Consider the following 25,985-nt stretch of genomic DNA (forward strand, 5'->3'; position numbering starts at 1 on the left):
AAAAAATCGAACATTATTTAACTGCTCACTTTCAAGGTACAGATGTAACTCATTTTACGCATTCACCATGTTCCTGAAGGTTTCCATTGTTAAAAAGTGAGTTAAAACTGTAATTTCAGAGGTGCTTTATCACCTCGTCCTATTTATGTTCCACTTGAAATAGGAACTAATAGTTTACGAAGTCTCCCCCACCCACACTCACCATAGAAATGTTCTGATAAGAAAACAGTTCAAAAGAGCCGTAGGATGTAAAAGAATTCTTGCTATAAATATCCCTAAATATATACATATTTTTTTTTTTTTTTAAGTAGAGTTTGCAGACCAGGGTTGTTCAGGTGGTAATGCTCACCAAATCTACACTGTGGCCGTGAACCCGACATACCGGTGTGTCTGTAGCCATTCATCTTTCCACGGAACAGCATGCCTTGCACACACAGCCTGACGTGTCCCTGTCTATGGATGGCTGATGTGACAATTGTGGATGTCCCAGGGAAGCACTGTGGCTGCGACCCAAACCCACAAGAGAAACCCATTCCTGCAAACACTGGGCCTTTCTCCCGCACACACTGGGCACCTGGGACAAGAGAGTTTTGAGGAAGGAAAATTCCAGGGGCAGTTAGATTTAAATCTCTACAATCCTCCATGAAAGTGATCACAAACACACATGCACCCCAAATAATTAGCAGGCTCTATGAATGCAAACCAAGAGGAATGAACCTCTATGAAGATGGCAGCAAGGTCAAGTGTGGGGGGGGGGCGCAGGGGTGGAGAACATGGCTCCCTTCCCAGCCTGACCACCGGCTCCCCAGGTTGCAATCCCTCTGGCCTTCAATGGTAATAGTGATACATGGCCTTAGTCCTCACAGATTTGTGAGGCAGGTTTGTGGAACTAGTTCATTCATTCATTGTTTGGTTTTCAATCCTATAATCAAGTAGCCCGGAAGAGGGCAAACAAAGGCCTATCTAAGGGCAGGTTAGGTGGCACAATAAAGGTTAGTCCACTTCTTGGGGCACCTGGGTGGCTCAGTCGGTTAAGCATCCGACTTCGGCTCAGGTCATGATCTCATGGTTTGTGAGTTCCAGCCCCACGTAGGGCTCTGTGCTGACAGCTCACAGCCTGGAACCTGCTTCAGATTCTGTGTCTCCCTCTCTCTGCCCCTCCCCTGCTCTCACTGTCTCTCTCTCTCAAAAAAAAAAATAATAATAAACATTTAAAAAAAATTTTCTTTAAAGGTTAGTCCACTTCTTTAAAGTGCCTCATTCTCTCCCTCTCTACCTTATAAACCTTCCATGTCAGATTTCCACCATTCATTACAAAACCTTCAGGATGTTTCCCAGAGGAACAGAAGGGAGATGGAAAGTAAGAAAGGAACCACACTGAGATTCTATGAGGCCAAGCGAGAGGTAAACTCCGCATTCAAACATGCTCCCTAGCTTTCTCAGCCTGACTCCTGGGAAGTGGAGAGGTCAGGTGAAGGACGGCACATGGCTGAGCCTACCATGACCCAATGAGGGACCACACAGGAGAAAGACGATGAAGCCCGCCCACTTCCAGATGGAGCTCGCGGTTTGCATTTGGGGTCCACACTTCAGCCTCTGACCTCCTCTGTGGCCTGTTCGCCCCAGGATGGGTATCACTCAGGAGACTGGAGGTTCTGGAAGCCCTCTTTGCTCTTACTCTCCTCTGCCGGGCTGCACTCGGACCCTGTGACCAAGGACTTGTGCCCTCGAAGTGTGTGGGCATTCAGCATCTCCAGCAGCAGGTCGTAGACTGGGACCACGTTTTTGCACTTCATGTTGAGCAGGTGTTCCATGCCCTTGTTACTATGGGAACAAAGAGATGCTGAGAGTCCTTCCCGTGAGGCAGCCGTGAGAACTTCAAAATCTTCCCCAACTCTCCCCAACAAAGTCGGTCCACCCCATACCCCAAATCCCTTTGCCATTTGCTCTAGGTAGGGTCCTTCCATCTGGCTCCATCAATCATCTACACTGAAGGGCAAGCACCTCAGTGTCCCACCACCCACCTGCAGTGGCCCGACAGAACCTGGCACGGAGTGCAATTCTCATTTTTCATACCAGTTATGTTCTATATAGTTGCCACCAACACTGAATCGGCAAATACACTGCTCCTGGGGAAAATACAGAGGCTCTGGTCACAACATTTTCATCCTCCAATTCATACATAACCTAGGTGTACCTGTGTTTGTGTTTAAAGACACCTTGTTTAACATAACTTGTCGCTTCATTAACATTTAACTCACAGTCTATGGTACCATAGCTCATGCATGAATAAAAGCTGATCTAACTCGCATATTCTCTCCATAAGGTACATCACAGCCTTCTTGCACTTAGGAACACTGACAGTGCTTCAGTACTGTGCTTGGGGGCCACGTTTAGACACTGAAATCTCCCAACAAAAAGTACACAAAAGTGCAAAAACATGGCACTTAAGAGACCACGTAAAGGACATTTCTTTACAGTACGAGGACCGAAACAAGAATGCAAGTGTCACCTTGTTTGACCTCAGTTGGGTATGTACGTGTGGGCAACTCAAATTTTTTGCCACTCTGCACACGTCCTTGAGTGAGCACAAAAAATGGCATAGAGTATGGAGTCAGGGGTTACAAATAAATTTGTAAACGCAGTCACCTTTGCAAATACAGAATCTGTGAATAATGAGAACGGATGGTACCCGTTCTGAAAATGATCCTGGTGGTAAATAATCATTCAAGAGGAAGGAAGGCAAAGGTTGTTTTCATTTCCTCCCCCTTGTAATAATCCTTGAGGTGAGTACTGTCCTTCCCCACAGCCCCTAGACTTTCGTCCTCCTTGGGCAGCAATTACTTTCCAACCTCATCTCCCCTCTTCCTGCTCCAGGGCAGGGTGACCCTCATCCCGGGAGCCATGTAGCACTGAGCATCACTGTCCCAGCACAGAGCTACCATCCTACACCAGGGGAGCCCCTCGTCGTCAGAACACATGATTCATGTTCCCTGAAATCCACTCCACTCACGGCCCTGCCTTCCTAAACCTGCTGGCCTCGCCAGTTCCCTTTGGTCTCATTCTTAACGTCCTGATGCTGTCACAAGAACAGAACCACTCTTTAAACACAAACACAGGGGGCGCCTGGGTGGCTCCGTCGGTTAAGCGTCCGACTTCAGCTCAGGTCACGATCTCGCGGTCCGTGAGTTCGAGCCCCGCGTCAGGCTCTGGGCTGATGGCTCAGAGCCTGGAGCCTGCTTCCGATTCTGTGTCTCCCTCTCTCTCTGCCCCTCCCCCATTCATGCTCTGTCTCTCTCTGTCCCAAAAATAAATAAACGTTAAAAAAAAAATTTTTTTTAAATAAAAATTAAAAAATAAATAAATAAACACAAACACAGGTACACCAAGGTTATGTATGAATTGGAGGATGAAAAATGTTGTGACCAGAGCCTCTCAGGAACCTAACCCTGTATTTCCCCCAGGAGCAGTGCATTTGCTGCTTCAGTACTTCCCCAGATCACTAGCCTCAGGAGTTGATCTAACCTCCTCAAGAAAACGACCTCAGAGTAGTGGTGCAGGAGGGGAGGCACGTCACGTTAGGAGAGACACTGCCCTTTTTAGAATTCCATGAACAAGCCCAAACCCCCGGCAACTAAAAAACAGATGAAGGATGCCATAAATATCCTATAAAGGGTCACATGACATCTAGTCAGTGCCCACTATGCCAATCTTTGGCCACAGGCTCATGCACTGGTGAAGGGACCCCACCACCACCACCATTCCCTTTCAGGGGGTTATTTTCCTTTAGAGGTAAAAATTCTACCTTATTACTCTCAAACTTGCAAACGCTTTCTCAAAGCTCTTCACCCTTCTCAGAGCATGTGCGTGCAACCCCACCCCCACCCCCACACGTTCAGTGGAGCTGCCCCCCATGCCCACCCCAGGATTGTACCTGGCGTGTCTGACATGAGAAAGGAGCATCAGGAGGTTAGCCAGGCGGACTGGCTGCTGCTGGGAGGGAATCCCGCTCTTGGCAATCACCCAGACCAGAGCATCGGTCACAGCATTCAGTAAGTGAGTCAGCTTCCGGCTGCTGTCAGCCTCCTGGCTTGCTGCGGCTAACGGGTGCATACCTGGACAGAGAACAACAGCCACGAGTCATTGCTCTGAAGAGAGGGAATGGAAGTCGTGTATCCAGCAGCTAAGAATGCCTACATTCTCCAGAAAGGGGGCCAAATTGATCTGGGCTGTTCTGGCATCTGCACGTATAGTGAAGTCTTAAAATCTTCACCCGCCCGTGGTGTCCTTCCCCTGAGAGCCAGCCCCGTCGCCAAGCCTGGCTGAATGCGGGAAGACTAACTGGTCTCTCAAAATGCCACGTGGCCCACAACCGTGGCTTTTCCTAGCAGTAAACCTATCTGGTGGCCTGAACCAATACATGGTGTTTCTCAGCTGTAGTAACAGCTACATACAGAGAGGGTCAGAGAGTGAGATTAATTCTACTCTCAGCCCCTAGGAGGCCCCCTCATCTAAGGGGAGTTTAACAAACATAAACGAATGACCACAACGACGTAGCCTCCCCTGTCCACCACATGCAGACAGCCATGGCAGGCCCGCTGTCCAGGCCCTTGGCATCACACCTCTGGTGGCACCTTGCTGGGGCAGGAAGACCATCTCTAGTTCTTGGACCCCAGACCAGTTTCCTAGTGCTTCCAACCTGAGCACCTCATTGAGCAAAGCCTGCAGGCACATGACTCCTGAGATCCCCAAAGCCACCCTCGAAGTAGGCTGTTCCCCACCCCCCCACCTCATCCTACCCTGCCCGGTGTTTAATCCCCCTCTGACTCTAGGATCTGAGATACTGTGGCCTCCCAGTATTTGCAAAATAACGGCTCAGGTAAATCCTCTTGTCCCCACACCCCACCACCAACCCTGCCTCCTGCATCCCTGGAAGCAGGGAAATAATTAGCTTCTCTTCCAGGCTTTCGGTTTCAAAGTAAGAATAAATGGCAACTCTGTGGAACCAACCAGGGACCTGCCGGCTGTGTGCTAGAAGGATAATGAGGACCAGCACACCATCATCCATGGAATTTGGGCACTTTCCGTTCTCTTTTTTTTTTATTGGTATTTTTAGTTCAATTAAGGTAGCTCAGTTCCACACAGTTCAGTGGAGGCAAGGGACATCTTGAACCAAAATTATGCAAGTGTAATGCTTCACCACACCCCTGGGGCCTGTCCCTCCACAATGTCTGACGATGTAGGCTTAAAATATTCATCTTTTTACAGTAACCCAGAACTGCTTCTCTAACTCACAGGCTCACCTCATTCTCCACAGTGACGCTTCCTGAATCCCCCCATATCCTCAAAACTCTGACTGAACCCCACAGCAGGTGACCTGCCCTCACACCGCAAGGGAAACAAGTCCCACCCTTGGCCCAACGTGCCCCTTCTGAGCCACCAAAATGCAGACCCGCTCATGTGGCTCCCTTTCATGGCTTCCCAGCTCTTGGGTCAGAATCCAAACCATCTGGCGCAGCTTTCAAGGGTACCAGGCCACTCTCTGCTCTTTTCACCCTCATCTCCCACCGCACCTCACCTTGAACCCTTTTAACTCCAGAGCAGGTGATGCAAAGAACATGCCCAACTTTCTGCTTAGGAACTCACTCGCTCTCCCTCTCCTCCTCTCCACCCTCCCTCTTTTGCTTATTGACATCCACTCCTCCTTTAGATCCCAGCCTGGCTGTGAACTTCCTTCTGGATGCTCTCCTGACCTCCCTACTATCCCACCCTAAGTCTACTCTGGTTCTCCTCTGAAGTTCTGACAGTGCAGACAGCACCATGTTGTCCCACATTCTGGATTTCCTTACACACACCCATGGCCACCCTTCCACCCTCAGAGATACTGGACATAAGCACTTCGAGGGCACACACCCTGTCTGCTTATCATTATATCCTCATCACCTAGTGCAAAGACTGGCATGGAATGAATACTCATAAAGGGAAGAATTAGGCTGAATGTACATAGGTTCAGATTTTTACATCAGGTTAGCCAATCACACCATCATAACTGAAATGATAAAAATGCAGGTTAATGCATATTTTAGGGATACGCACAGAAAATTATTAATCTCATTAAACTTACTTCCCCTAAAATTGACCCCAGCTACATTAACAAGTGCTTTCTCTAAACTACCCTTCAGTCCATTCTTCTACAGGATGTGTGCTCCATGGATTTCTGCTGTCAGAAATATGTTTTAGGATTCTAAAAGGACGTGTGTTGGTCCAAAGTGACAAAGTGGAAAAATAGAAATAACTCCTCAGCTAAGTATACATAGCACCATTTAGTGTTCACAGCACCATTACTCATGATAGCCTAAAAGTGGAAACAAATCTAGTGCCCATTAATAAATGGATAAACAAAATGGGGTGTGTCCATACAATGGAGTATTACTCAGCCATAAAAAAGAACAAAAGACTCATTCATGCTACAACATGGATGAACCTTGAAAACCTTATGCCAAGTGAAAGAAGCCAGTTACAAAGGACCACAATTTGTATGGTTCCATTTATAGGACGTGTCCAGAACAGGCATATCTATACACGGGGGTGGCTGCCTAGGAGTGAAGGTGGAAGAGAAATTAGGGAGGGATGACTAATGAGCACAGCCTTCTTTTGGGGTGATGAAAATGTTCTAAAATTGGTTGTGATGATGGGTGGTGCATAAGTCTACGGACACACTAAAATCCACTGAATTGTATACTTTAAATGGGTGAATTGTCTAGTAGGTGAATCCCTCTTCACAAAGGAGTAGTCGTTGCCAAAGGCAAGCCCTGGGTCTTCTAGAGGCTGTGGGGGCAGTGCAGCTTCCTACCAAGCCATCACTGTCATCACCAGCAAGGAGTTTGGGGACGGGAGTCAGTTAGGTTTTGTGAGGACTGTATCAATTTTGGATACGGGGAAAGTTTTTATATGCAGAAAGATTAACCTATATAAGATCATCCTGGGAAGGAATTTAGCCGAAAAATACCCATTTTGCTGCCTCGTTGGTCAGCAGTGCCAAGCCTGCACTTGGGCATTCACACACCCCGGGGCTCACCAAGCGTGTACTTACAGAGTCATTGCTAACTGGCAGGCCGTGGCAGAGGCAGGAGACGGGACACAAAGCCCTCACCTCTGGGATGCTCACCACCCAGACACACAGGGAACAAAACTTAAGCTCTTCTACCAGCCAAAAGTAGAAACATCAGTTGGGGTGCCTGGGTGGCTCAGCCAGTTGCGCGTCTTTGACTCAGGTCATGATCTCACAGTGCGTGGGTTCGAGCCCCGCGTCGGGCTCTGTGCTGACAGCTCAGAGCCTGGAACCTGCTTCAGATTCTGGATCTCCCTCTCTCTCTGCCCCTCGCCCGCTCGCACTCTGTGTGTGTGTGTGTGTGTGTGTGTGTGTCTCTCTCTCAAAAATAAATAAACAGTAAAAAAAAAAAATGTTTTAAAAAAAGTAGTAAAAAAAAATCAGTTAGTAAAAAAAATTGTTTAAAAAAAGTATTTAAAAAACGTCAGGATTCATTTTAGAACACAGTTCAATTACTTTACATGAAACTAAAGAAGACAAGATCTTGGCACCATGCCCCACACATACCAAAGAAAGTAAAATAAAAACAAAGATATAATCTCCTCTCCTCTTTATCACCTGGGAACAGCTGTGTGTTCCTCTCACTAACCTACCTGATGACATTCTGAGCAGTACACTGAGGCGGGGCGGCGGGGGGGGGGGGGAGACTCCCCAAGATCTGCCACATCCTACGTTCAAAGGATGAAGATATAAGCTCTCCTTGACTGAAGGCAAATAAAGCAGAAAATCTTAAGTGTTTAATAAAAATCCCAGAATACTAGCCAAAGGAAAAATGTGCTTTAGGGAGGTATATGTGGTGTTTGCCTCTTTGCTTTAAGGTAAGGAAGCTCTAGCCATGACCCATCCCTTTATCACCACCTCCTACCCAGCACCATGAGAACAGGCCAGTGTTTGAAAAAGGCCTGTGATAGGAAACGAGCAGGCTGATGTTCACAATGCTTTGCTCCCACAGTCCGTCAATAGAAAAGGCCCCGTCTGGCCTCTTCAGCATCCTTCTGTGTATCCTTTTGTGCCTCTGCCTTCCACCCACCTGCCTCACAGGAGCTCTCCCCGAAACTCAGAGTGAACCAGGGCTTGAGTTGTTGTCTCCATCATCTTCTTAATGGCAAAGAGCATTGCCTGGTTCTAACCCTCTATTTCTTTCATTGAACAAAAAGTTTCATCCTTTTTAAGTCTTAAAACTGCTTGGACAAATGGACCTCTTCCAGGGGCTCCTGGGTGTCTCAGTCGGTTGAGCATTCGACTTCAGCTCAGGTCATGATCTCATGGTTTGTGGGTTCAAGCCCCACAATGGGCTCTGTGCTGACAGCTCAGAGCCCGGAGCGTGCTTCAGAGGCTCCCTCTCTCTCTGCCCCTCCCCTACTCATGCTCTGTCACTCTCCCTCTCTCTCTGCCCCTCCCCTGCTCATGCTCTGTCACTCTCTCTCAAAAACAAACATTTAAAAAAATCTAAAAACACAGACCTCTTCCTAATTTTAAATATTTTTAAAGACTATTTGCAGACTGATCCGACTCCATGTCCTACATTCAGTACCCTTGATTCTATCCAGGGGAAAACGTATTCAGTCTTCAGGTTTCTGGATGACAAGATGGCTGGTCCCACCACTCTTAATTTGGATATGTTGTTATGTTAACTACAACACTTGTATAACACTTTTGAGTTCTAAAGCATTTTAGCAAACATTGTAACAGGCTGTTAAATGCAGTGTTTTCTGTGATCTCCAAATTTTAGAAGCCAAGTTTCAGAAGCCGCATCAAAGGCTGAGAATAATAAAGTTATGCCAAGTGCCCCTCACATCCTAGGTTGTGTGTAAGACGATGTGCTGAGAGAGGAATCAAAATGGTGATGTCCTTTCTCTATCTCTCTCCCTGTAGCAAGGACGATACTCTTCTGCTACTAAAGCCTAGCAAAGACCAGACCCCCGATTACCTGTTTCAGTGTATATCGTTATTCTAGACCAAATGCATGTATCTAGTTCACTTTGACATTTTTACTATTTAGAAGTCATTGGCACATACCTGAAACCAAATAAACATTTACTAAACTGAAATTGAATTGGATAATAAAGTTAATATTCATTCTATATTATGTCCATTATTAGAAGAGATAAATAACCCAGAAAGTAAGTAAGCAAGTAAATAAATAAATAAATAAATAAATAAATAAATAAATAAATAGAGATAAATAACACAGAAGTATGCAGCTATTTAAAACATAACTACCTACATCCGAAACTAACACAGGGGCACTTGGGGGGCTCAGTCGGTTAAGTGTCCGACTTCAGGTCATGATTTGACGGTTCATGAGTTCAAGCCCTGCGTGGGGCTCTGTGCTGACGGCTCAGAGCCTGGAGCCTGCTACAGATTGTGTGTCTCCCTCTCTCTCTGCCCCTCCCCCACTCACAGTTCTGCTCTGTCTCTCAAAGCTGAGTGTTAAAAAAATTTTGAGACTAATATTGTATGTCAAATGTACCTCAAAAAAAAAAAAAAAGGAAAACAAATATCCCATTAAAAATGGACTATTTTAACAAATACTTCCCCAAAGAAGATACAGATATCACAAAGCAGCATACGAAAAAATTCACATCATTAGTTATAGGAAAAAACCAAAGAAACCACAAATATATGCCATCACACACCTGTTAGCATGACTGGGGGTCCTGCATCCCAGGAAACTCCTCAGTCTCAGGTAAATCTAGATAGTTGGTCACCCCAAAATACATTTTATATAAAATTTTGTAAAATGCAAACTAATCTGTGACATTTTATGTTGACTATGTTTCATAGTGACAGAAATTGTATTGGGGGGTTGCATGGGATTGGACGGGGGAAGAAATGAAGAAGGGGGAAATTAGGAAGGGGCACAAGGAAACTTCTGAGTGTAATAGATATGTTCACTATCTTAACTGTGGTGACGCTTTCAGGGGCGTATATGATTGCCCAAATGCATAAAATTGTATGCTTTAAACAGGTACAGTTTATTGTACATTAATTATACCTCATAGTTCTGTTAAAAACACTGTCTTGGCTGTAAAAAAGTCAGATATAAACACATACATACGTATACATACATATGACTACTAACAAACCCTGACCTGGCCACCTAGCATGCTGATACCAATTCAGACCTGACTGAATGATGTCATCCCAACTTGAGCTCATCACTTACGCAGGAGACTACCTCCAGACAGCCCAATGCTTACCTAGCACACAAGGGAAGCTGACAGCAACAAGTAGCAGCCCTCAGAGACTCTGCTCTCTCAATACAGGACAGAGAACATCCACAGCCTTTGGACTTTAAGAAACCTACTCCATTTCTCTTTTCCTGACCCTCATCCCCAGGGTCTCCCTCCTGTACTGGATACAGTCCCTGCTGCGCAGTATGTCTTTTCCATTCAGGCTACAATTTTTGCCCTCTTCGTCTTTCTTTTTCTGTTTTAATTACATTGTTTACAGATTTGTTGAAGTATAACTGATATGCAATAACCTGCACATACTGTGTACAATGTGATCAGTCTTGATATATGTACATATATATAAACATACACACACACACACATACACACACCATTAAAAGCATAATCCACAATCAAGATAATGAACACATTCATCACCCTCAAAAGTTCCCTCGTGTCCCTAAGTAATCTATCCCTCCACCTTCCCCAACCCCCATCCCATCCCCCGGCAACTACAGATCTGTTGCTACTATAGATTAGCTTGCTTTTTCTGAAATTTATATAAATGAGGTCTTCTAGTATGTATGCTTTGTCTATCTTCTTTCATTCAGCACCATTATTTTAAGGTTCATAATGCTGCATGTATCTATTAGTTCAATGCTTTTTACTGCTGAGCAGTATTCTACTCTATGGATATATCACATTTGTTTATCCTTTCATCTGTTGGTGGCCATTTGGGTTGTTACCTGTTTAGCGTTATTACAAATAAAGTTGCTATAAACATTTGCATACAAGTTTTTGTATGAACATATGCCTTCAACTCTCTTCGGTAAATACCAAGAAGTGGGATGAATGGGTAACCTGGTACGTGTATGCTTAACTATTTAAGAAAATCCCAATCAGGTTTCGAGAGCAGCTGCACCAAAATAAGTAAGTAAATAAAAGTAGTTGTACCAATTTATATCCTCCCCAGTAGCGCAGTGAGAGTTCTCATTATTCCACATTCTCACAAACCCTTGATATGGTCAGTCTCTTTAATTTTAGCCAATCTATTGGGTATGGAGTGGTTTCTCATTGTGTTTTAATTTAGATTTCTCTGATGAATAATTTTAGCACCATTGCATGTAATTATTTGCCAGCAGCATATCTTCTTTGATGAGGTATCCATTCAAAATTTGCCTATTTTATTTTAAAAAAAAAAATTTTTTTTAATGTTTATTTATTTTTCAGACAGAGAGAGACACAGCATGAATGGGGGAGGAGCAGAGAGAGAGGGAAACACAGAATCTGAAGCAGGCTCCAGGCTCTGAGCCATCAGCCCAGAGCCCGACACGGGGCTCGAACCCGCAGACCGCGAGATCGTGACCTGAGCCGAAGTCGGACGCTTAACCGACTGAGCCACCCAGGCGCCCCAAAATTTGCCTATTTTAGTTCAAGCACCATCTAGTGGGAAGATCATTCTTTCCCTATTTACCTTGACACCTTTGTTAAAAATTGCTTGTTGTATAGGTCTATTTCTGGACTCTATTCTGTTTCAGTGATCTATTTTGATGTCAATACATGTTGTTTTCATTCCTGTGGCTTTAGAATAAATCTCGAAGTCCAGTAGTATGAGTCTTCCAACTTAGTTCTTTTTCAAAGTTCTTTTGTCTGTTCTAGGTTCATTACATTTCCCTACGAATTTAAGAACCTGTTTGTCAATTTCTACCAAAAAAAGCCTACTGAGATTTTTATTGGGACCAAATTGAATCTATAGATGATTTTGAAGGGAGCACTGACATCTTAACAATATTGAATCTGCTAGCCATTAACATATCTCTCCATTTATTTACAATTTATTTAATTTCTCTCAGAAATGTTTTGAGTTTTCAGTCTCAAACCTTCTGTCAAATTTATCCCTAAGTTTAATAATTTGTAATGCTATATAAATAGTATTGATTTTAATTTCAATTATCATTTGTTAATTGCTACTATGTAGAAATACAATTGATTTATATATATTACCCTTTTATCCTACAACCTTAACCCATTTTTGGGGGGGACAATCCCTTGGTATTATCTATATCAATTAGCATGTTATCTTTCCAACCTAAGCCAAAGTCGGATCTTACCAACTGAGCCACCCAGGTGCCCTGCCAAAGCAATCTTGAAAAAGAAGAACAAGGGGCGCCTGGGTGGCTCAGTCGGTTGAGTGTCCGACTTCAGCTTGGGTCATGATCTTGCAGTTTGTGGGTTCGAGCCCCGCGTCAGGCTCTGTGCTGACAGCTCAGAGCCTGGAGCCTGCTTTAGATTCTGTGTCTCCCTCTCTCCCTCTCTCTCTCTCTCTCTCACTGCCCCTCCCCGGCTCATGCTCTGTCTCTCAAAAGTGAATAAACATTAAAATTTTTTTTAATTAAAAAAAAAGAAAAAGAAGAACAAAACTAGAGGTATCACAATCCCAGACTTTACATTATATTACAAATTTGTAATAATCAAAAACAGTATGGTACTAGCACAAAAACAGACACATAGATCAATGGAACAGAACAGAAAACCCAGAAATAAATCCACAGTTAAATGGTCAATTAATCTTTGACAAAGGAGGAATGAATGTACAATGGGAAAAAGATACTCTCTTCAATAAATATTGTTGGGAAAACTGGACAACTACATGGAAAAGAATGAAACTGGACCATTTTCTTATACCATACACAAAAATAAACTCAAAATGGATTAAAGGCCTAAATGTGAGACACGAAACCATAAAAATCCTAGAAGAGAGCACAGGCAGTAATTTTTCTAACATTGGCTGTAGCAACATCCTTCTAGATATGTCTCCTGAAGCAATGGAAACAAAAGTAAAAGTAAACTATTGGGACTACATCAAAATAAAAACCTCCGACAGCAAAGGAAATAATCAACAAAACTAAAAAGGCAACCTATTGAATGAGAGAAGATATTTGCAAACGACATACCCAGCAAAGGTATCCAAAATCTATAAAGAACTTATACAACTCAACAGCAAAAACCAAACAATCCAATTTAAAAATGGGCAGAAGACATGAGCAGAATTTTTTCCAAAGAAGACATATAGATGGCCAACAGACACTGTGAAAAGATGCTCATCATCACTCATCAGCAGGCAAATGCAAATCAAAACTACAATGAGATACTACCTCACATCTGCCAGAATGGCTAAAATCAACAACACAAGAAACAATAGGTGTTGGCAAGGATGTAAAGAAAAAGGAACCCTTAGGCATTGTTGGTGAGAATGTAAACTGGTGCAGCCACTGTAGAAAACAATAGGGAGGTTCCTGAAAAAGTTAAAAATAGAACCACCCCATGATCCAGTAATTGCACTACTGAATATTTACCCAAAGAATACAAAAATACTAATTCAAAGGGATACATGAACCCCTATGTTTATTGCAGTATTTACAATAGCTAAATTATGGAAGAAGCCCATGTGTCCATCAAAAGATGAATGGATAAAGCGCGAGCGCGCGCACACACACACACACACACACACACACACAGGAATATTACTCAGCCATAAAAAGAATGAAATCTTGCCATTTGCAATAACATAAATGGAGCTAGAGAATGCTAAGTGAAATAAGTCAGTCAGGAAAGATGAATAGCATATGTTTCACTTATATATGGAATTTAAGAAACAAAACAAATAAACAAAGGAAAAAGAGAGAGAAACTAAGAAACAACTCTTAAATATAGAAAACTGATGGTTACCATGGGGGAGGTGAGTGGAGGAATAGGTGATGGGGACTAAGGAGTTCACTTGTCATCAGTTCACTTGTTCACTCAGTGGTCAGTGATGAACACTGAGTAATGTACAGAATTGCTGAGTCAGTATATTGTACACATGAAACTAACAGAATATTGTATGTTAACTATACTGGAATTTAAAAAAAATTAAACATTAAAAAAGTAAAAAACAAAGTATGTACAAATCTGGGATTATTAATTCCTTAAATGTTTGGTAGCATTCTCCCAGAAAAGCCATCTGGGCCTGGAGTTTTCATTATGGGAAAGTTTTTAACTACAAATTCAACTTCCTTAATAAATATATGGCTACTCAGCATTTTAAAATTTCTTCTTGAGTAATTTCTGTCTTTTAAGGAATTTTTCCATTTCATCTAAGTATTCAAATGTATTGGCATAAGGTTGTTCATAATATGACCTCATTATTCTTTTTAATATCTGCAGAATAATAATGTCACCAGTAATGTCACCTCTCTCACTCCTGATAGTGGTAATCTGTGCCTTCTTTCCTTTATTCTAATCAGTCTGCCTAGAGGCTTAACAATTTTATTGTTCTCAAAAAAAATCAGCTTTTGGTTTCCTTGATATCGATTGCTTTCCTTTTTTCTGTCCCATTGATTTCCACTCTAATCCTTATCATTTGTTTTCTTTGGCTTACTTGGAGTTTCATTTGCTTTGCTTTTCCTAGTTGCTTAAGGTTGGAAGCTAAGGTCATTAATCTGAGACCTTGCTTTTATTTTACTATGGGTCTTGAGTGCTATAAATCTCCCTCAAACTATGGCTTTAGCTGCAACCCACAAATTCTGCTACAATGTATTTTCATTGTAAGTTAGTTCATAATATTTTCTAGTACTGCTTTTGATTTTTGTCTGTGATCCATGGGTTATTTAGATGTATGTTATCTGGTTTCCAAATGTTTGGAAATTTTCCAAGACCTTTTTATTAGTGGTTTCTAATTTAGTTTCACTCTATCAAAGAAAATCCTTTGTATGACTTAAATCCTTTTTAACATATTGAGACTTGTATTATAACTCAGAATATGGTCTATCCTGGTAAATATTTCATGAATACTTGAAAAGAACATATTTTCTACTGTTGTTGGTTAGAGGGTTCTATACATGTCAAATAGATCAAGTTGGTTAACGATATTGTTCAAGTCTCTATATTTACTGATTTTCTGTCTACTTGTTCTGTATTGATAGAACAGAGGGACATTAAAATTTCCAACTATAACAAGAGATTTGTCCATTTCTCCCTACAGTTCCGTCAGATTTTGCTTCAGATATTTTGACATCCTCTTTTTAATGCATAAATGTTTAGCATTTTTATGTCTTCTTGACAAATATACCCATTTACCATTCTGAAAGAAACTTGTTTAATCTTTAAATAAAACCATATAAACAGTGTGGAGTGGTTTGCATTGTTTGTTTGGTCTCAAAGTGCTTTCTCAGTCTGCAGGATATTTTACTGTCCCTCTTCCACTTCCTAACACAGATATAAATCCCATATAGCTATAAATTTCACATTTAGAAATTCAATTTGTGTGTATTTCATATTTTCCATGTCTCCTCTAAATCTGCTCATGCTTTCCTCTACCTCTTAGACGTTTGGAAAATAGTTATAGTAATTATTGTTACTAAACTATTGTTTTAATGTTCTTGCCTATGAATTCTATCATCTGTATCATTTTGGGGTCTTTTCCAGTTTATTGGTTTTTCTCCTTATTGTAGGTCATGTTTTCTGCTTCTTTGCATGCTTGCTAACTTTTGATTGGTTATAAGACATTGTGAACTTCACCTGGTTGGGTATTGGATATTCTTGGATTCTTTTAAATACTCTTGAACTTTGTTCTGTGATGCAGTTACATTACTTGACAATAAATTTCATCCTTCAGGCGTGCTTTTAAGTTTTGTTTGGTAGGATCAGAGCAGCCTTTAAGTCTAGGGCTAAGTTCACCTCACTACCAATGCAATACCTTTTTGGATACTACATCCAGTGTCCAGTATATTACAGTGTTTTCCTGCTGGGTGGTGAGCACATGAACTATTCCAGCCCCTGTGTGAATGCTAGGGATTTTCTGTCTGCTCCTTTCTGATGGCTCTTTCCCTGTCTTTGGTTAGTATCCTCATAAGCATGAGGTTAATGCTCAGATGAAAACTTGAAGGGCACCCGCTACAGATCTCCAAAGCCTATGCACCCAGCTCTTTCTCTCCAGTAGTCTCCTCCCCTGCAAATCCCAGCTGCCTTGACCTCCCCAAATTCACGACTCTGTCCTCCCTGTGCAGGGAGACCACTGGTGTCTATTTGGGTTACCTCTCCCTATGGAACCTGGTAGTTGGCTCTAGATAGTAAACTGGGTGATCCAAGAGTTCATTTCATTTGTGTGCCTTCTCTTGGGGATCACTGTCCTGTGTGGTCTGTTGTCCAATGTCCAAGGTCTATTTTGTATATTCTCCAGTTTTTCTTTTTTTTAAATTTAAGGTGGGAAAGTAGATTCTGTCCCTATTTTTAATGTAACGCTACAAATAATCCAAAACAACAACAGCAAAAGCCTATACCTTCAAATGCTTAAAATCTAGCACACAAAAGACCCCTCTCTCCTGACAATGGAAATTTCCCAGGAGAAACAGAATCCCGTTTTCCTAAATGCATTTGACAACTGTTTTGACTACCAAGTGAGAAAGGAACTTTGTTAAAAGAAGATTTCCTAAATATAGATTGAGTATAAACAAATTCTACTCAATTTACCACCACAAATGGTAATTACGTCACATGCCTGACTCACCCTCTGTAATTTTATGATGGCAGTTCTGTCAGATGCTGCAGGAGGGACGCTGTAGCCTTGGTCTTTCCCATTTGCACAGATGATACTTCTAGCTTTCACAACAACACAATATGATGTCTCGGAGGCTAAACTGACAGTAAGAAGCCTTGCCAAACAGAAGGCTTTCTACTGCAAAGTGGTGTAACAAGAAGCACATGGCTTTGCAAGGAGCACTTTGCTTCACAGAAAGGAGTTCTAAATTATTTCCAAAAGTAAGAGAAGCCCCATAATCTAGCACTTGATTATCCTCCTGTGCCAAGATGGGAATGAACTTTTCAAGCAACAAAGACAGAAATCACAGCACACGTGTGACGTAAGGTCTGTAGGTGGATTCAAAGAGATCAGGAAAAGTCCATTTTCTTCCACGATCAATTTCAAAGATCTCAGTGGGACGTACTCTATACACACATCACCTTAATCGCTGATGTAAGCCTCGTATTATGTTGTAAAAGGTGAATGGTACAAATGTCAAGAAGGTGCCAGAAGCGCCAGAGCATTTAGGAGTCTTCTTTGGCTTTCTCTACAATTTTCATTCGTCCAACAGTTGACCATTTCTATTCACAAACTGTTTTCTGGAACTGGGGTGGAGAGTGCACTGGGTATAGGGGAAATGCCCTGCTAGGCAGGTAGGGCCAGATTGAAACCCAACTGGGAAGTACATAAAGGTTGTCTTCGGGGTCTCTATATCTCCTTCTTCATTTCCCCCCTTCCCCTCCCTCAGGACTGACTCTCCCTGCCCAGATCCAGCCCTCTATCTCCATGCTCCATGCCAAGGCTCAAGAAGCACCGCTCTGTATGTCTCCCTTTCCCTCTCATCAGATCTAGTGCCAGTGGCCAACAGTACGTGGGGGTGTTAGACACGCAGGAGAGTGTAGGTTACAGAAGGAGTGGGCAGGTGCCCAGAAGGTGGCCACAGGGTCTGCATTGAGTTTTGGCTTCAGGAACTGCTGCTTTGGATGATTTAAAATAAAGTGGCATCAAACGATCCCAGAGATTCCCATTGTTTCCAGCATGAAGTTGTAAGATTGGATAAAATCTAGGTAGCAAAGCCCCATATGATGCCCAAATGAAGTTATCCGTAAGTCATCACTTGGAGGATTAAAACTTGCATATACAAAACAACAACAACAAAAACTTGCATACCCATATTATTTCAGAAAGAAATAAGCCAACGAGAGTAAATAGTTAAGCAAAGCAAGCAATACCAGGGACAGGAGCTGGGCCAAACACCAGGTAGGTGGTAAACTAAACAGTGTCAACACTACATAAAAACTTAGAAATGTGTACAAAATAGCACAACTGTATTTACTGCAGCAGTGTTTATGATGGCAAAAAAAAAGCTGTAATTAAGTAAAGGCCCATCAAAGAAATGGTTGAACAATTCAGACAATGTCCTCACTCAAAGAATGAGTTAGACCTCTCCTAGCTGACCTGGAGGTATTTCACAGCATTTTGGAAAGTAAAAACGCAAGACACAGAGAAGTATTTGTATATATAGGTATCCCAACTTTTAAAATTATGCTAATTTTTTAAAGTGAGGTTTTTGTTTTTGTTTTTAATTTGAGAGAGAGAGAGAGAGAGAGAGAGATAGTGTGAGCTGGGGAGAGGGGCAGAGGGAGAAAGAGAGAGAATCCCAAGCAGGCTCCACACTCAGCACGGGGCCCCAAGTGGGGCTCAATCCCACGACCCTGGGATCATGACCCAAGCCGAAACCAAAAGTTGGACACTCAACCAGCTGAGCCACCCAGGTTCCCCCTAACTTTTTTTAAATAGGGGGAAAAAGCTTATCTATGTGGATATTGGAGGGGGGACGTATTATTTTAAAAGATTATTAGAGGATAGAAGAAGGTATAAAATCTATCCTCTGGTTGTTAAGACTAGCTAGTTGGTGTTGGGCTGGAAGGGTCAAGCCAATAATTAGATGAAAGTAGGCCTCTTTCAAAGTCTTTATAATTTTTAACATAAGATGCTCTGCTGTTTATGTAAAATTATACATATAAGCCTGTGTGTGCATGGGTATCTCACTCTCTGTGTATGTGTGTGTGCGTATATCTACCTATCTACCTACCTACCCATCTCTACCTATGTACCTATACATCTATCGAGAGCTGTCTGTCTATCTATCTATCTGTCTATCTATCTACCTATCTATCTATCTACAGAGAGCTGTTAAAGATTGGTCTCCAAACTTATGGTGGTTATCTTGCCCAGGGGCGGGGGGAGACTCCTGGTGATTTTTTTCTTCCTTGTATGTTTTTCTTTTGTTTGAATGTTTACAAGAACCAGGTTTTACTTATATAATAAGAAAAGAGCAGCAACACTACCACACCCATGTACCTTCAGTGCCTCTCTCATTTCTCACTTCGAACCCCGATGTTTCCTTCAAGTCAGGCCCTTCCTCCCTGGCCCCTCCACAGCAAGTCCGTTCAGGCTCTCATCGTCCCTGATGACTCTGTGTAGGCCCCTGCCTCTGTCTCTCCCCTCTCCAGCCAGTCCTCCACGTGGAAGCCACAGTGATCTCTACGGAACGCTTCTCTGTCCGTGATACTGCCCTGCCTGGACCTCTTCTAGGGCTGCTCAGCACCCCAGGGGCAGTTCTCGGCCAAGGCGTGCAGTGTAATCTCTGGTACCACCCTGCACAACCATACGCACCTCCCTCTGCTCCTCTGCACAGCCTGCAGCTCCTGGCCCTCCTTTCATTCCTCCTAGTGCTTCCCTTGTCCCGCCAATGTATGCCCATCCCTGAAGACGCACTCAAACCGTGTTTCCTTCTGCAGCCACTCTTGTGTCTCTCCTGGTTTCCCACAGCACTCTGTACCTACTCTATTAGACCACCGATCACTGCTTTTCATAATTTGTTTTCTCTCTCTCCCTCCCTAGACTGTGAGCTGTTGGAAGGCAGGACTACATCTTCAATGGCTTTACCAAATGAATAAATGAAATCAATGAATGAATGAATCTGTAAAAGCAAAAGAGTAAATATAAATGCGGGTCAACCATGTAAAATGCCTATATAAACAATGAACAAAGCTGTAAAGTAAGTATTTTAAAGTTCTTTTTTTTTTCTTTTCCAGCTTGAGCCACTTTTTAAATTACTGCCAGTAATTTAGCCAGTGAATAATTCACATTCAAGTTACCAAAAGTTAACTACTGTTTCAATCCCTAGAAAATGAAACAGAGAAGTCAGAAAGGAAGCCATTTTTCCCTTTTTAAGTAAAATAAGAAGTTTGATACTGTTCTTCCCACCAGGCTAGTTCTAGAAACAGCATCTCTCCCCCATAGAACACAGCCCAGCTGTGTGGCTACTTACTGGAGTTGAGGAGGACCATGGCCTTGACACAGAGATACTCTTTGTGTTGGAGTTTTAACTCACGGAACCTTGAAGTCGTTGCCAAGAGCATGTCGAAGATTTCCAGAATTCCTTCTACACATTTCCCCTCATCCCTACAAAAGTTTGTTTGGAAATTTAAGAAACATGCAGCACTAGGCAACCAGCAAAAGCAATGAGTATTTTCTTGTTAACCTCAAATTTCATCTTGAACACCCTTTAACTCTGACAAACCGGTAATGAAAGCACATCCAGTGATATAAAATTACTAGAATAATCTTCACATAGAGAGGATAGAGAACTTCTATAAATTCCGACAGCAAACATTTGAATAAATGCTACTGAGACAAAAGTGTGCATTAGAAATGCATTTTCCTTCTACCCGCGCACCAAATGTTTCCTTAACAGATTGCCGTTTCTGTTGATCATTTTCCTTCCTAGACCATTTCGGCCAACCAGCCCTAGTTACGACACACGACACACGTTGCTAAAATGAGACCTTCCGTGATCCCATCAGAAGACTTTGAAGGGCTAATGAGGAAGACTGAATGATACTGAAACAATCCTTCATACCGGAGGGCTTAACTCACTTCCTGGAGGTCATGTAAGAAACTGGTGGGGCAACTAAGAGACATTTAACGTAACTTGAAAAAAAGCCAAAGAAATCACAATGCGAGAAGACAGATTAGAATCAGGAAAGGAAGGTAGAAATGGAAATATGCACATTTTTGACTTGCCAAAGATTATTTTTAAGCAAAGGTTTTAGACAAACTTCAAACCATATAATCAAAATTCTTTTGAACATTCATAGAAATGAATTTTTATATGCGTACTTTTGAAGGAAGTTACTTGAACTGTATCTGGAAAATACCAGCTTCAGTTCACTCCAGCCAGACACACATTATTCTGCCTCACTGCTCCCCCCAAAATCTTCTATTATCATCAGCCATAGTCATTGGAAGCCCTTGACAAGCAGTTAGATGATTTTCCCATGAAACTTCATTTGCTTCTTAACACCTGCAGAACATGATGAAGGGGAGCCTGGCAGAGGTGGGTGTCTGCGGGTTTCATCCTTAGTCTCCCACGCAGCCCCTGAAGGGAACCTGAGATCTTCAGAGAACTGACTGTTCCCTCTCCTCCTCCCCCCAACCCCAAGCCAGGACGTTTCCAGTGATGGCGGTGGCTGGAGAAAGGGCCTCTGCGGAATCGAAATGGAGCACCGATGGCGGTGAGTCTTTCCCACTGGGTTCTGTGAGAGGACAGCAGCTTGCCAGGATCCTGCATTCCACAGCATCCAAACCCTCGCAGACTCACCTGCACAAAGCTACAAGCAAGCCAACTGCAAGTTGCAAACAAATATGGTAACTTCTGCAACCACCTGAGGCTTTCCGAACATGCACAGGTTAAGTGATAAAACGCCAGTGCCTCCTAGAAGTCACTCATAGGGAAAGGCCACCTTGGAGAATCAGCCCTGGGCAAAGGGTAACCAAATCGGTAGGAAACCTCCAAATCTCCCCTCCTCCCACCTCCCCTGCTCTGGGCTTTCCCAGGCAGCCAGCTGCAAGTGTCCAGTAAGGACAATGCATGCTTTGCACGTAGTGAAATACCTATTCCCTGAAGGCCCCTCATGCCACATAATCAAATCACTATGCTTGGGGACAATTATTGGAAATCGTAATTGTTGGGCTTGAGGTGAGCTGATGCTGAATAAAACTGGTTCTAAAATGTCTTGGGGGGTCAGGGGCACCTGGCTGGCTCAGTCTTTACAGCATGTTACACATTTGTAATGACTATTTTAATGATCATTTCTTTATTTTTAACAAGAAGAGTGCACGTGCATGAGTGGGAGAGAGGCAGAGAGTAAGGGAAAAAGAGAATCCCAAGCAGGCTCCCCTTCAGCACGGAGCCCAAAGCGGGGCTCAATCTCATAACCTTGAGATCACAACCTGAGCTGGTATCACGAGTTGGACACTTAACCGACTGAGCCCCCCAGGTGCCCTGAGCATGTGACTTTTTTTTTTTTAAGTTTATTTATTTTGACGGGAGAGGGGCAGAGGGAGAGAAGGAAAGAGAAGGAATCCCAAGCAGGCTCTGCACTATCAGCGCAGAGCCCAACAAGGGGTTCAAACTCACAAATCTCGAGATCATGACCCGAGCCAAAATCAAGATGACTCACCGACTAAGCCACCCAGGCGCCCCAGAGCACGTGACTCTTGATACCAGGGCTGTAAGTTCATGCCCCACGTTGGGTGTAGATATTACTTTAAAAAAAAATCTTTGCAGGGGCACCTGGGTGGCTCAGTCAGTTAAGGGTCCGACTTCGGCTCAGGTCATGATCTCACAGTTTGTGAGTTCGAGCCCCGCATCGGGCTCTGTGCTGACAGCTCAGAGCCTGGAGCCTGCTTCAGATTCTGTGTCTCCTTCTCTCTCTGCCCCTCCCCACTGTGCTCTGTCTCTATCAAAAATAAAAAAAAAATTTTTTTTAAATCTTTACAAAACTAAATAAATAGGGGCACCTGGGTGGCTCATTCGATTAAGTGACCAGCTGTGGCTCAGGTCATGATATCACAGTTCATGGGTTCAAGCCCCATGTCGGGCTCTGTACTGACAGCTCAGAGCCTGGATCCTGCTTTGGATCCTGGGTCTTCCTCGTTCTCTGCCCCTCCCCCACTTGTACTCTGCCTCTGTCTCAAAAAATGAATAAACATTAAAAAATAAAATAAAATGAAACTAACAAACTAAATAAACAAAACAAAATATCTCTGGGGACAAAAACAAAAAGCCCCCCAAGTCCTTCATTGATTAACAGTTTGGCTCTTTTCTTTGAGACCCAGTCAGAGGTGGGGGGTCATGCACATGTAGATGCATGCATACTCACACCACTCCCAAACAGTATGATAAGAGGATTCATCTGAAATCAAAACCATTTTGTGCAGAGGTTGCCACGTGTACCTAAAAACACATCCCTAAGTATTGAAACTAGTATAATTTCCTCATTAAAATGCATGCCATTTTTTTAAAGTTTATTTTGAGCGAGAGAGAGAGAGAGAGAGAGAGAGAGCGAGCAGGGGAGGGGCAGAGAAGGGGAGAGAGAGAGGATGCCAAGCAGTCCCAATGCGGGGCTCAAATTCATGAACTGTGAGATCCTGACCTGAGCTGAAACCAAGATGCTTAACTGACTGAACCACTCAGGCATCCCAAAATGCTTGCCATTTTAAACACAAACTCATATTTCAAAAATGGAGGGAGGGGCACTTAGGTGGCTCAGTCAGTTAAGCATCTTACTCTTGATTTCAGCTTGGGTCATGATCTCAGGGTTTGTGGGATCGAGTCCCACATCAGGCTCCATGCTGACAGCTTGAAGCCTGCTTGTGATTCTCTCTCTCTCCCTCTCTCTCTGCTCCTCTCCCACTCATGCTCTTTTTCTCTCTCTCAAAATAAATAAATAAACTTTTTTAAAAAATGGAGGGAGAGTTTATATTCTAGAGCATCCTAAACCCTGAGAAATGCTATAACTCACTGTAATCAGAACATGTATACCTCATGGAAAAAGTGAATCTCTCAATGAATTTTAAAGAATCAGGTTTGATTGCTTTTATTAAATAGATGTGACAGCCAGCCATTTCATTCAAGGGGTGGCACGGTTAGAATATTTGTATTCACTTCACAGGCTGGAGAAACCAGATAATTTTTGTAGACAATAAATGAGAAATACAGGAAATATGGGACAACACCTCATAAATGACACCCTACTAAAGCTCTGCCTTAAAATGAGTCTTACAGAGGAAGGACTTTTAAATACTAAGTTAATGAGATCTATTACTCTTATTTTATAACTATGGAATGAACTGAACTGGGCGTAAGGAATTAGGATGGGGGACACCTGGGTGACTCAGTCTGCTGGGCATCTGACTTCGGCTCAGGTCATGATCTCACGGTTTGTGGGATCAACCCCTGCATCAGGCTCTGTGCAGACAGCTCAGAGCCCGGAGCCTGCTTCAGATTCTGTGTCTCCTTCTCTCTCTGCCCCTCCCCTGCACACGCTCTGTTTCTCTCCATCTCTCAAAAATGAATAAATGTTAAAAAAAATCTAAAAAACAACAACAAAAAAAGAAATTAGGATGGGATTAAAAGATTTGAATTAAAAAGAGAGAACAGGGCACCCGGGGGGCTCAGTCAGTTAAGCATCTGACTTCAGCTCATGTCATGATCTCAGTTTGTGAGTTTGAGTCCCGAATCAGATAAGCTTGAGCCCCGCTTCAGGTAAGCACGAACCCCACTTTGGGGGAACACAAGCCCCAATTCAAGTGAGCCCTGCTTCCCTCTCTCTCTCTCTCTCTCTCCCCTCCTTCTACCCCTCGTGGGATTTTCTCTCTCTCCCCCTCTCTCTTTACCCCTTGCTCACTTACACGCTTTTTCTCTCTCAAAAAAAAAAAAGAGAGAAAGAACATATGATTTGAATTTTAAAATACTGAAACAAACCATCAGTCAAACCAACCCACTCATAAAAACTTACTTTTGCACACCATTTGTCCATAAACTAGGGCTAAGTAAAGGTAAAATTAGTAACTACATGTGGAATGTCTTATTGTGTGATAACCACTCCTTTATAAAAGAAAAAGATTCTATTTGATCCCAACGACAAAATGTTGAATGAGTGGACCTGGCTTTGGGTGCACCATTTTGTACCCACGTTCATATCTGGTGGCAGCACACCTGTGGCTGGAGACCATAGTTTACTTCTGTGTCAGGGCAACAGGTTGGGGGCTTAAAGCTTAACACACGGAGAAGACTTAAATATTGAACAGAAATGAAAATTACGTGCGTACCAAAGGGAGATGAAATTTTTAAAGTGAAGATTCTTTGGGTATCTTAAAGAAAGTCGACATACAAAGAACTAATGTGAATGCAGACTCAGTACACGCACAATGATACGAGTGCACGGAACTCCATACGCATCCACAATGAGGGACGTGCCCAGATCCAAACTCCCTCCGATTTTTAAAAAAATTTTTTTCATGTTTATTTATTTTTGAGAGAGAGACAGAGTGCAAGCAGAGGAGGGGCAGACAGAGAGAGGGAGACACAGAATCCAAAGCAGGTTCCAGGCTCTGAGCTGTCAGCACAGAGCCTGATGCAGGGCTCGAACTCACGAGCCGTCAGATCATGACCTGAGCTGAAGTCAGATGCTTAACCGACTGAGCCACCCAGGCGCCCCTGATTTTTAAATAATACTTAACATTAGACCGTTTCCTGTTGATGCCAAGGACATGACATGTCTTAGCAGATACGATTTTTCCAGCAAATAAAAGCTCAGATTCTGTGGTAGATCCTCACATGAATTTGTGACTCTAGTAGTTACCAAGAGAACTACCTTGTTAGAAATAAGCTGAGATAACCGGCTCTTCCTCTCATCCTCAATAGGTCTAAGTTTTCTCACTGCAGAAGCCTCAACAAGAATAAAGGGAAATAGGAATTGTTGCCTCAGTCTCCACAAGTGGGCTAATTTAGTTATATTCACAGCTTTAATGGTCACACCACCACGTGAAGGCACTCTGATGGGACAGTCTGCCAAAAGAGAGCGATTTTTAAGCGGTGTGCAAATTATTTATTCATGTTGCAGAAAAACCTCATAATAGAACTTCTTTGTGACGCATCACCTCTGACTCTGAATAAAAAACGTTTCAAGCATATTTGAAGCGACAACTCCTCCAGAAACATACCCATCACATAAAACAATATTTATCTGTAATAATAGATGCACAAAAGAATTGAACTATCTTA

The 25,985-nt window shown here is 42.8% G+C and overlaps 1 protein-coding gene across 1 annotated transcript in view; it reads right to left on the reverse strand.

Moving 5' to 3' along the window:
* Positions 1–302: 302 nt before the first annotated feature.
* The window catches only part of ESR2 (estrogen receptor 2), a 68,641-nt gene continuing 42,958 nt past the window's right edge, over positions 303–25,985 (reverse strand). The window contains exons 7-9 of the mRNA XM_053889491.1: positions 20,184–20,317; positions 3,935–4,115; positions 303–1,824 (exon numbers count right to left, since the gene is read on the reverse strand). Of these exons, the coding sequence (XP_053745466.1) occupies positions 1,635–1,824; positions 3,935–4,115; positions 20,184–20,317 (505 nt within the window). The 3' untranslated portion in view covers positions 303–1,634. The remainder of the gene's footprint in view (positions 1,825–3,934; positions 4,116–20,183; positions 20,318–25,985) is intronic.

The sequence above is a fragment of the Panthera pardus genome, unplaced genomic scaffold, assembly GCF_024362965.1.
Source record: "Panthera pardus isolate Hobbes unplaced genomic scaffold, ASM2436296v1 HiC_scaffold_24, whole genome shotgun sequence".
Classification (NCBI taxonomy): domain Eukaryota; kingdom Metazoa; phylum Chordata; class Mammalia; order Carnivora; family Felidae; genus Panthera; species Panthera pardus.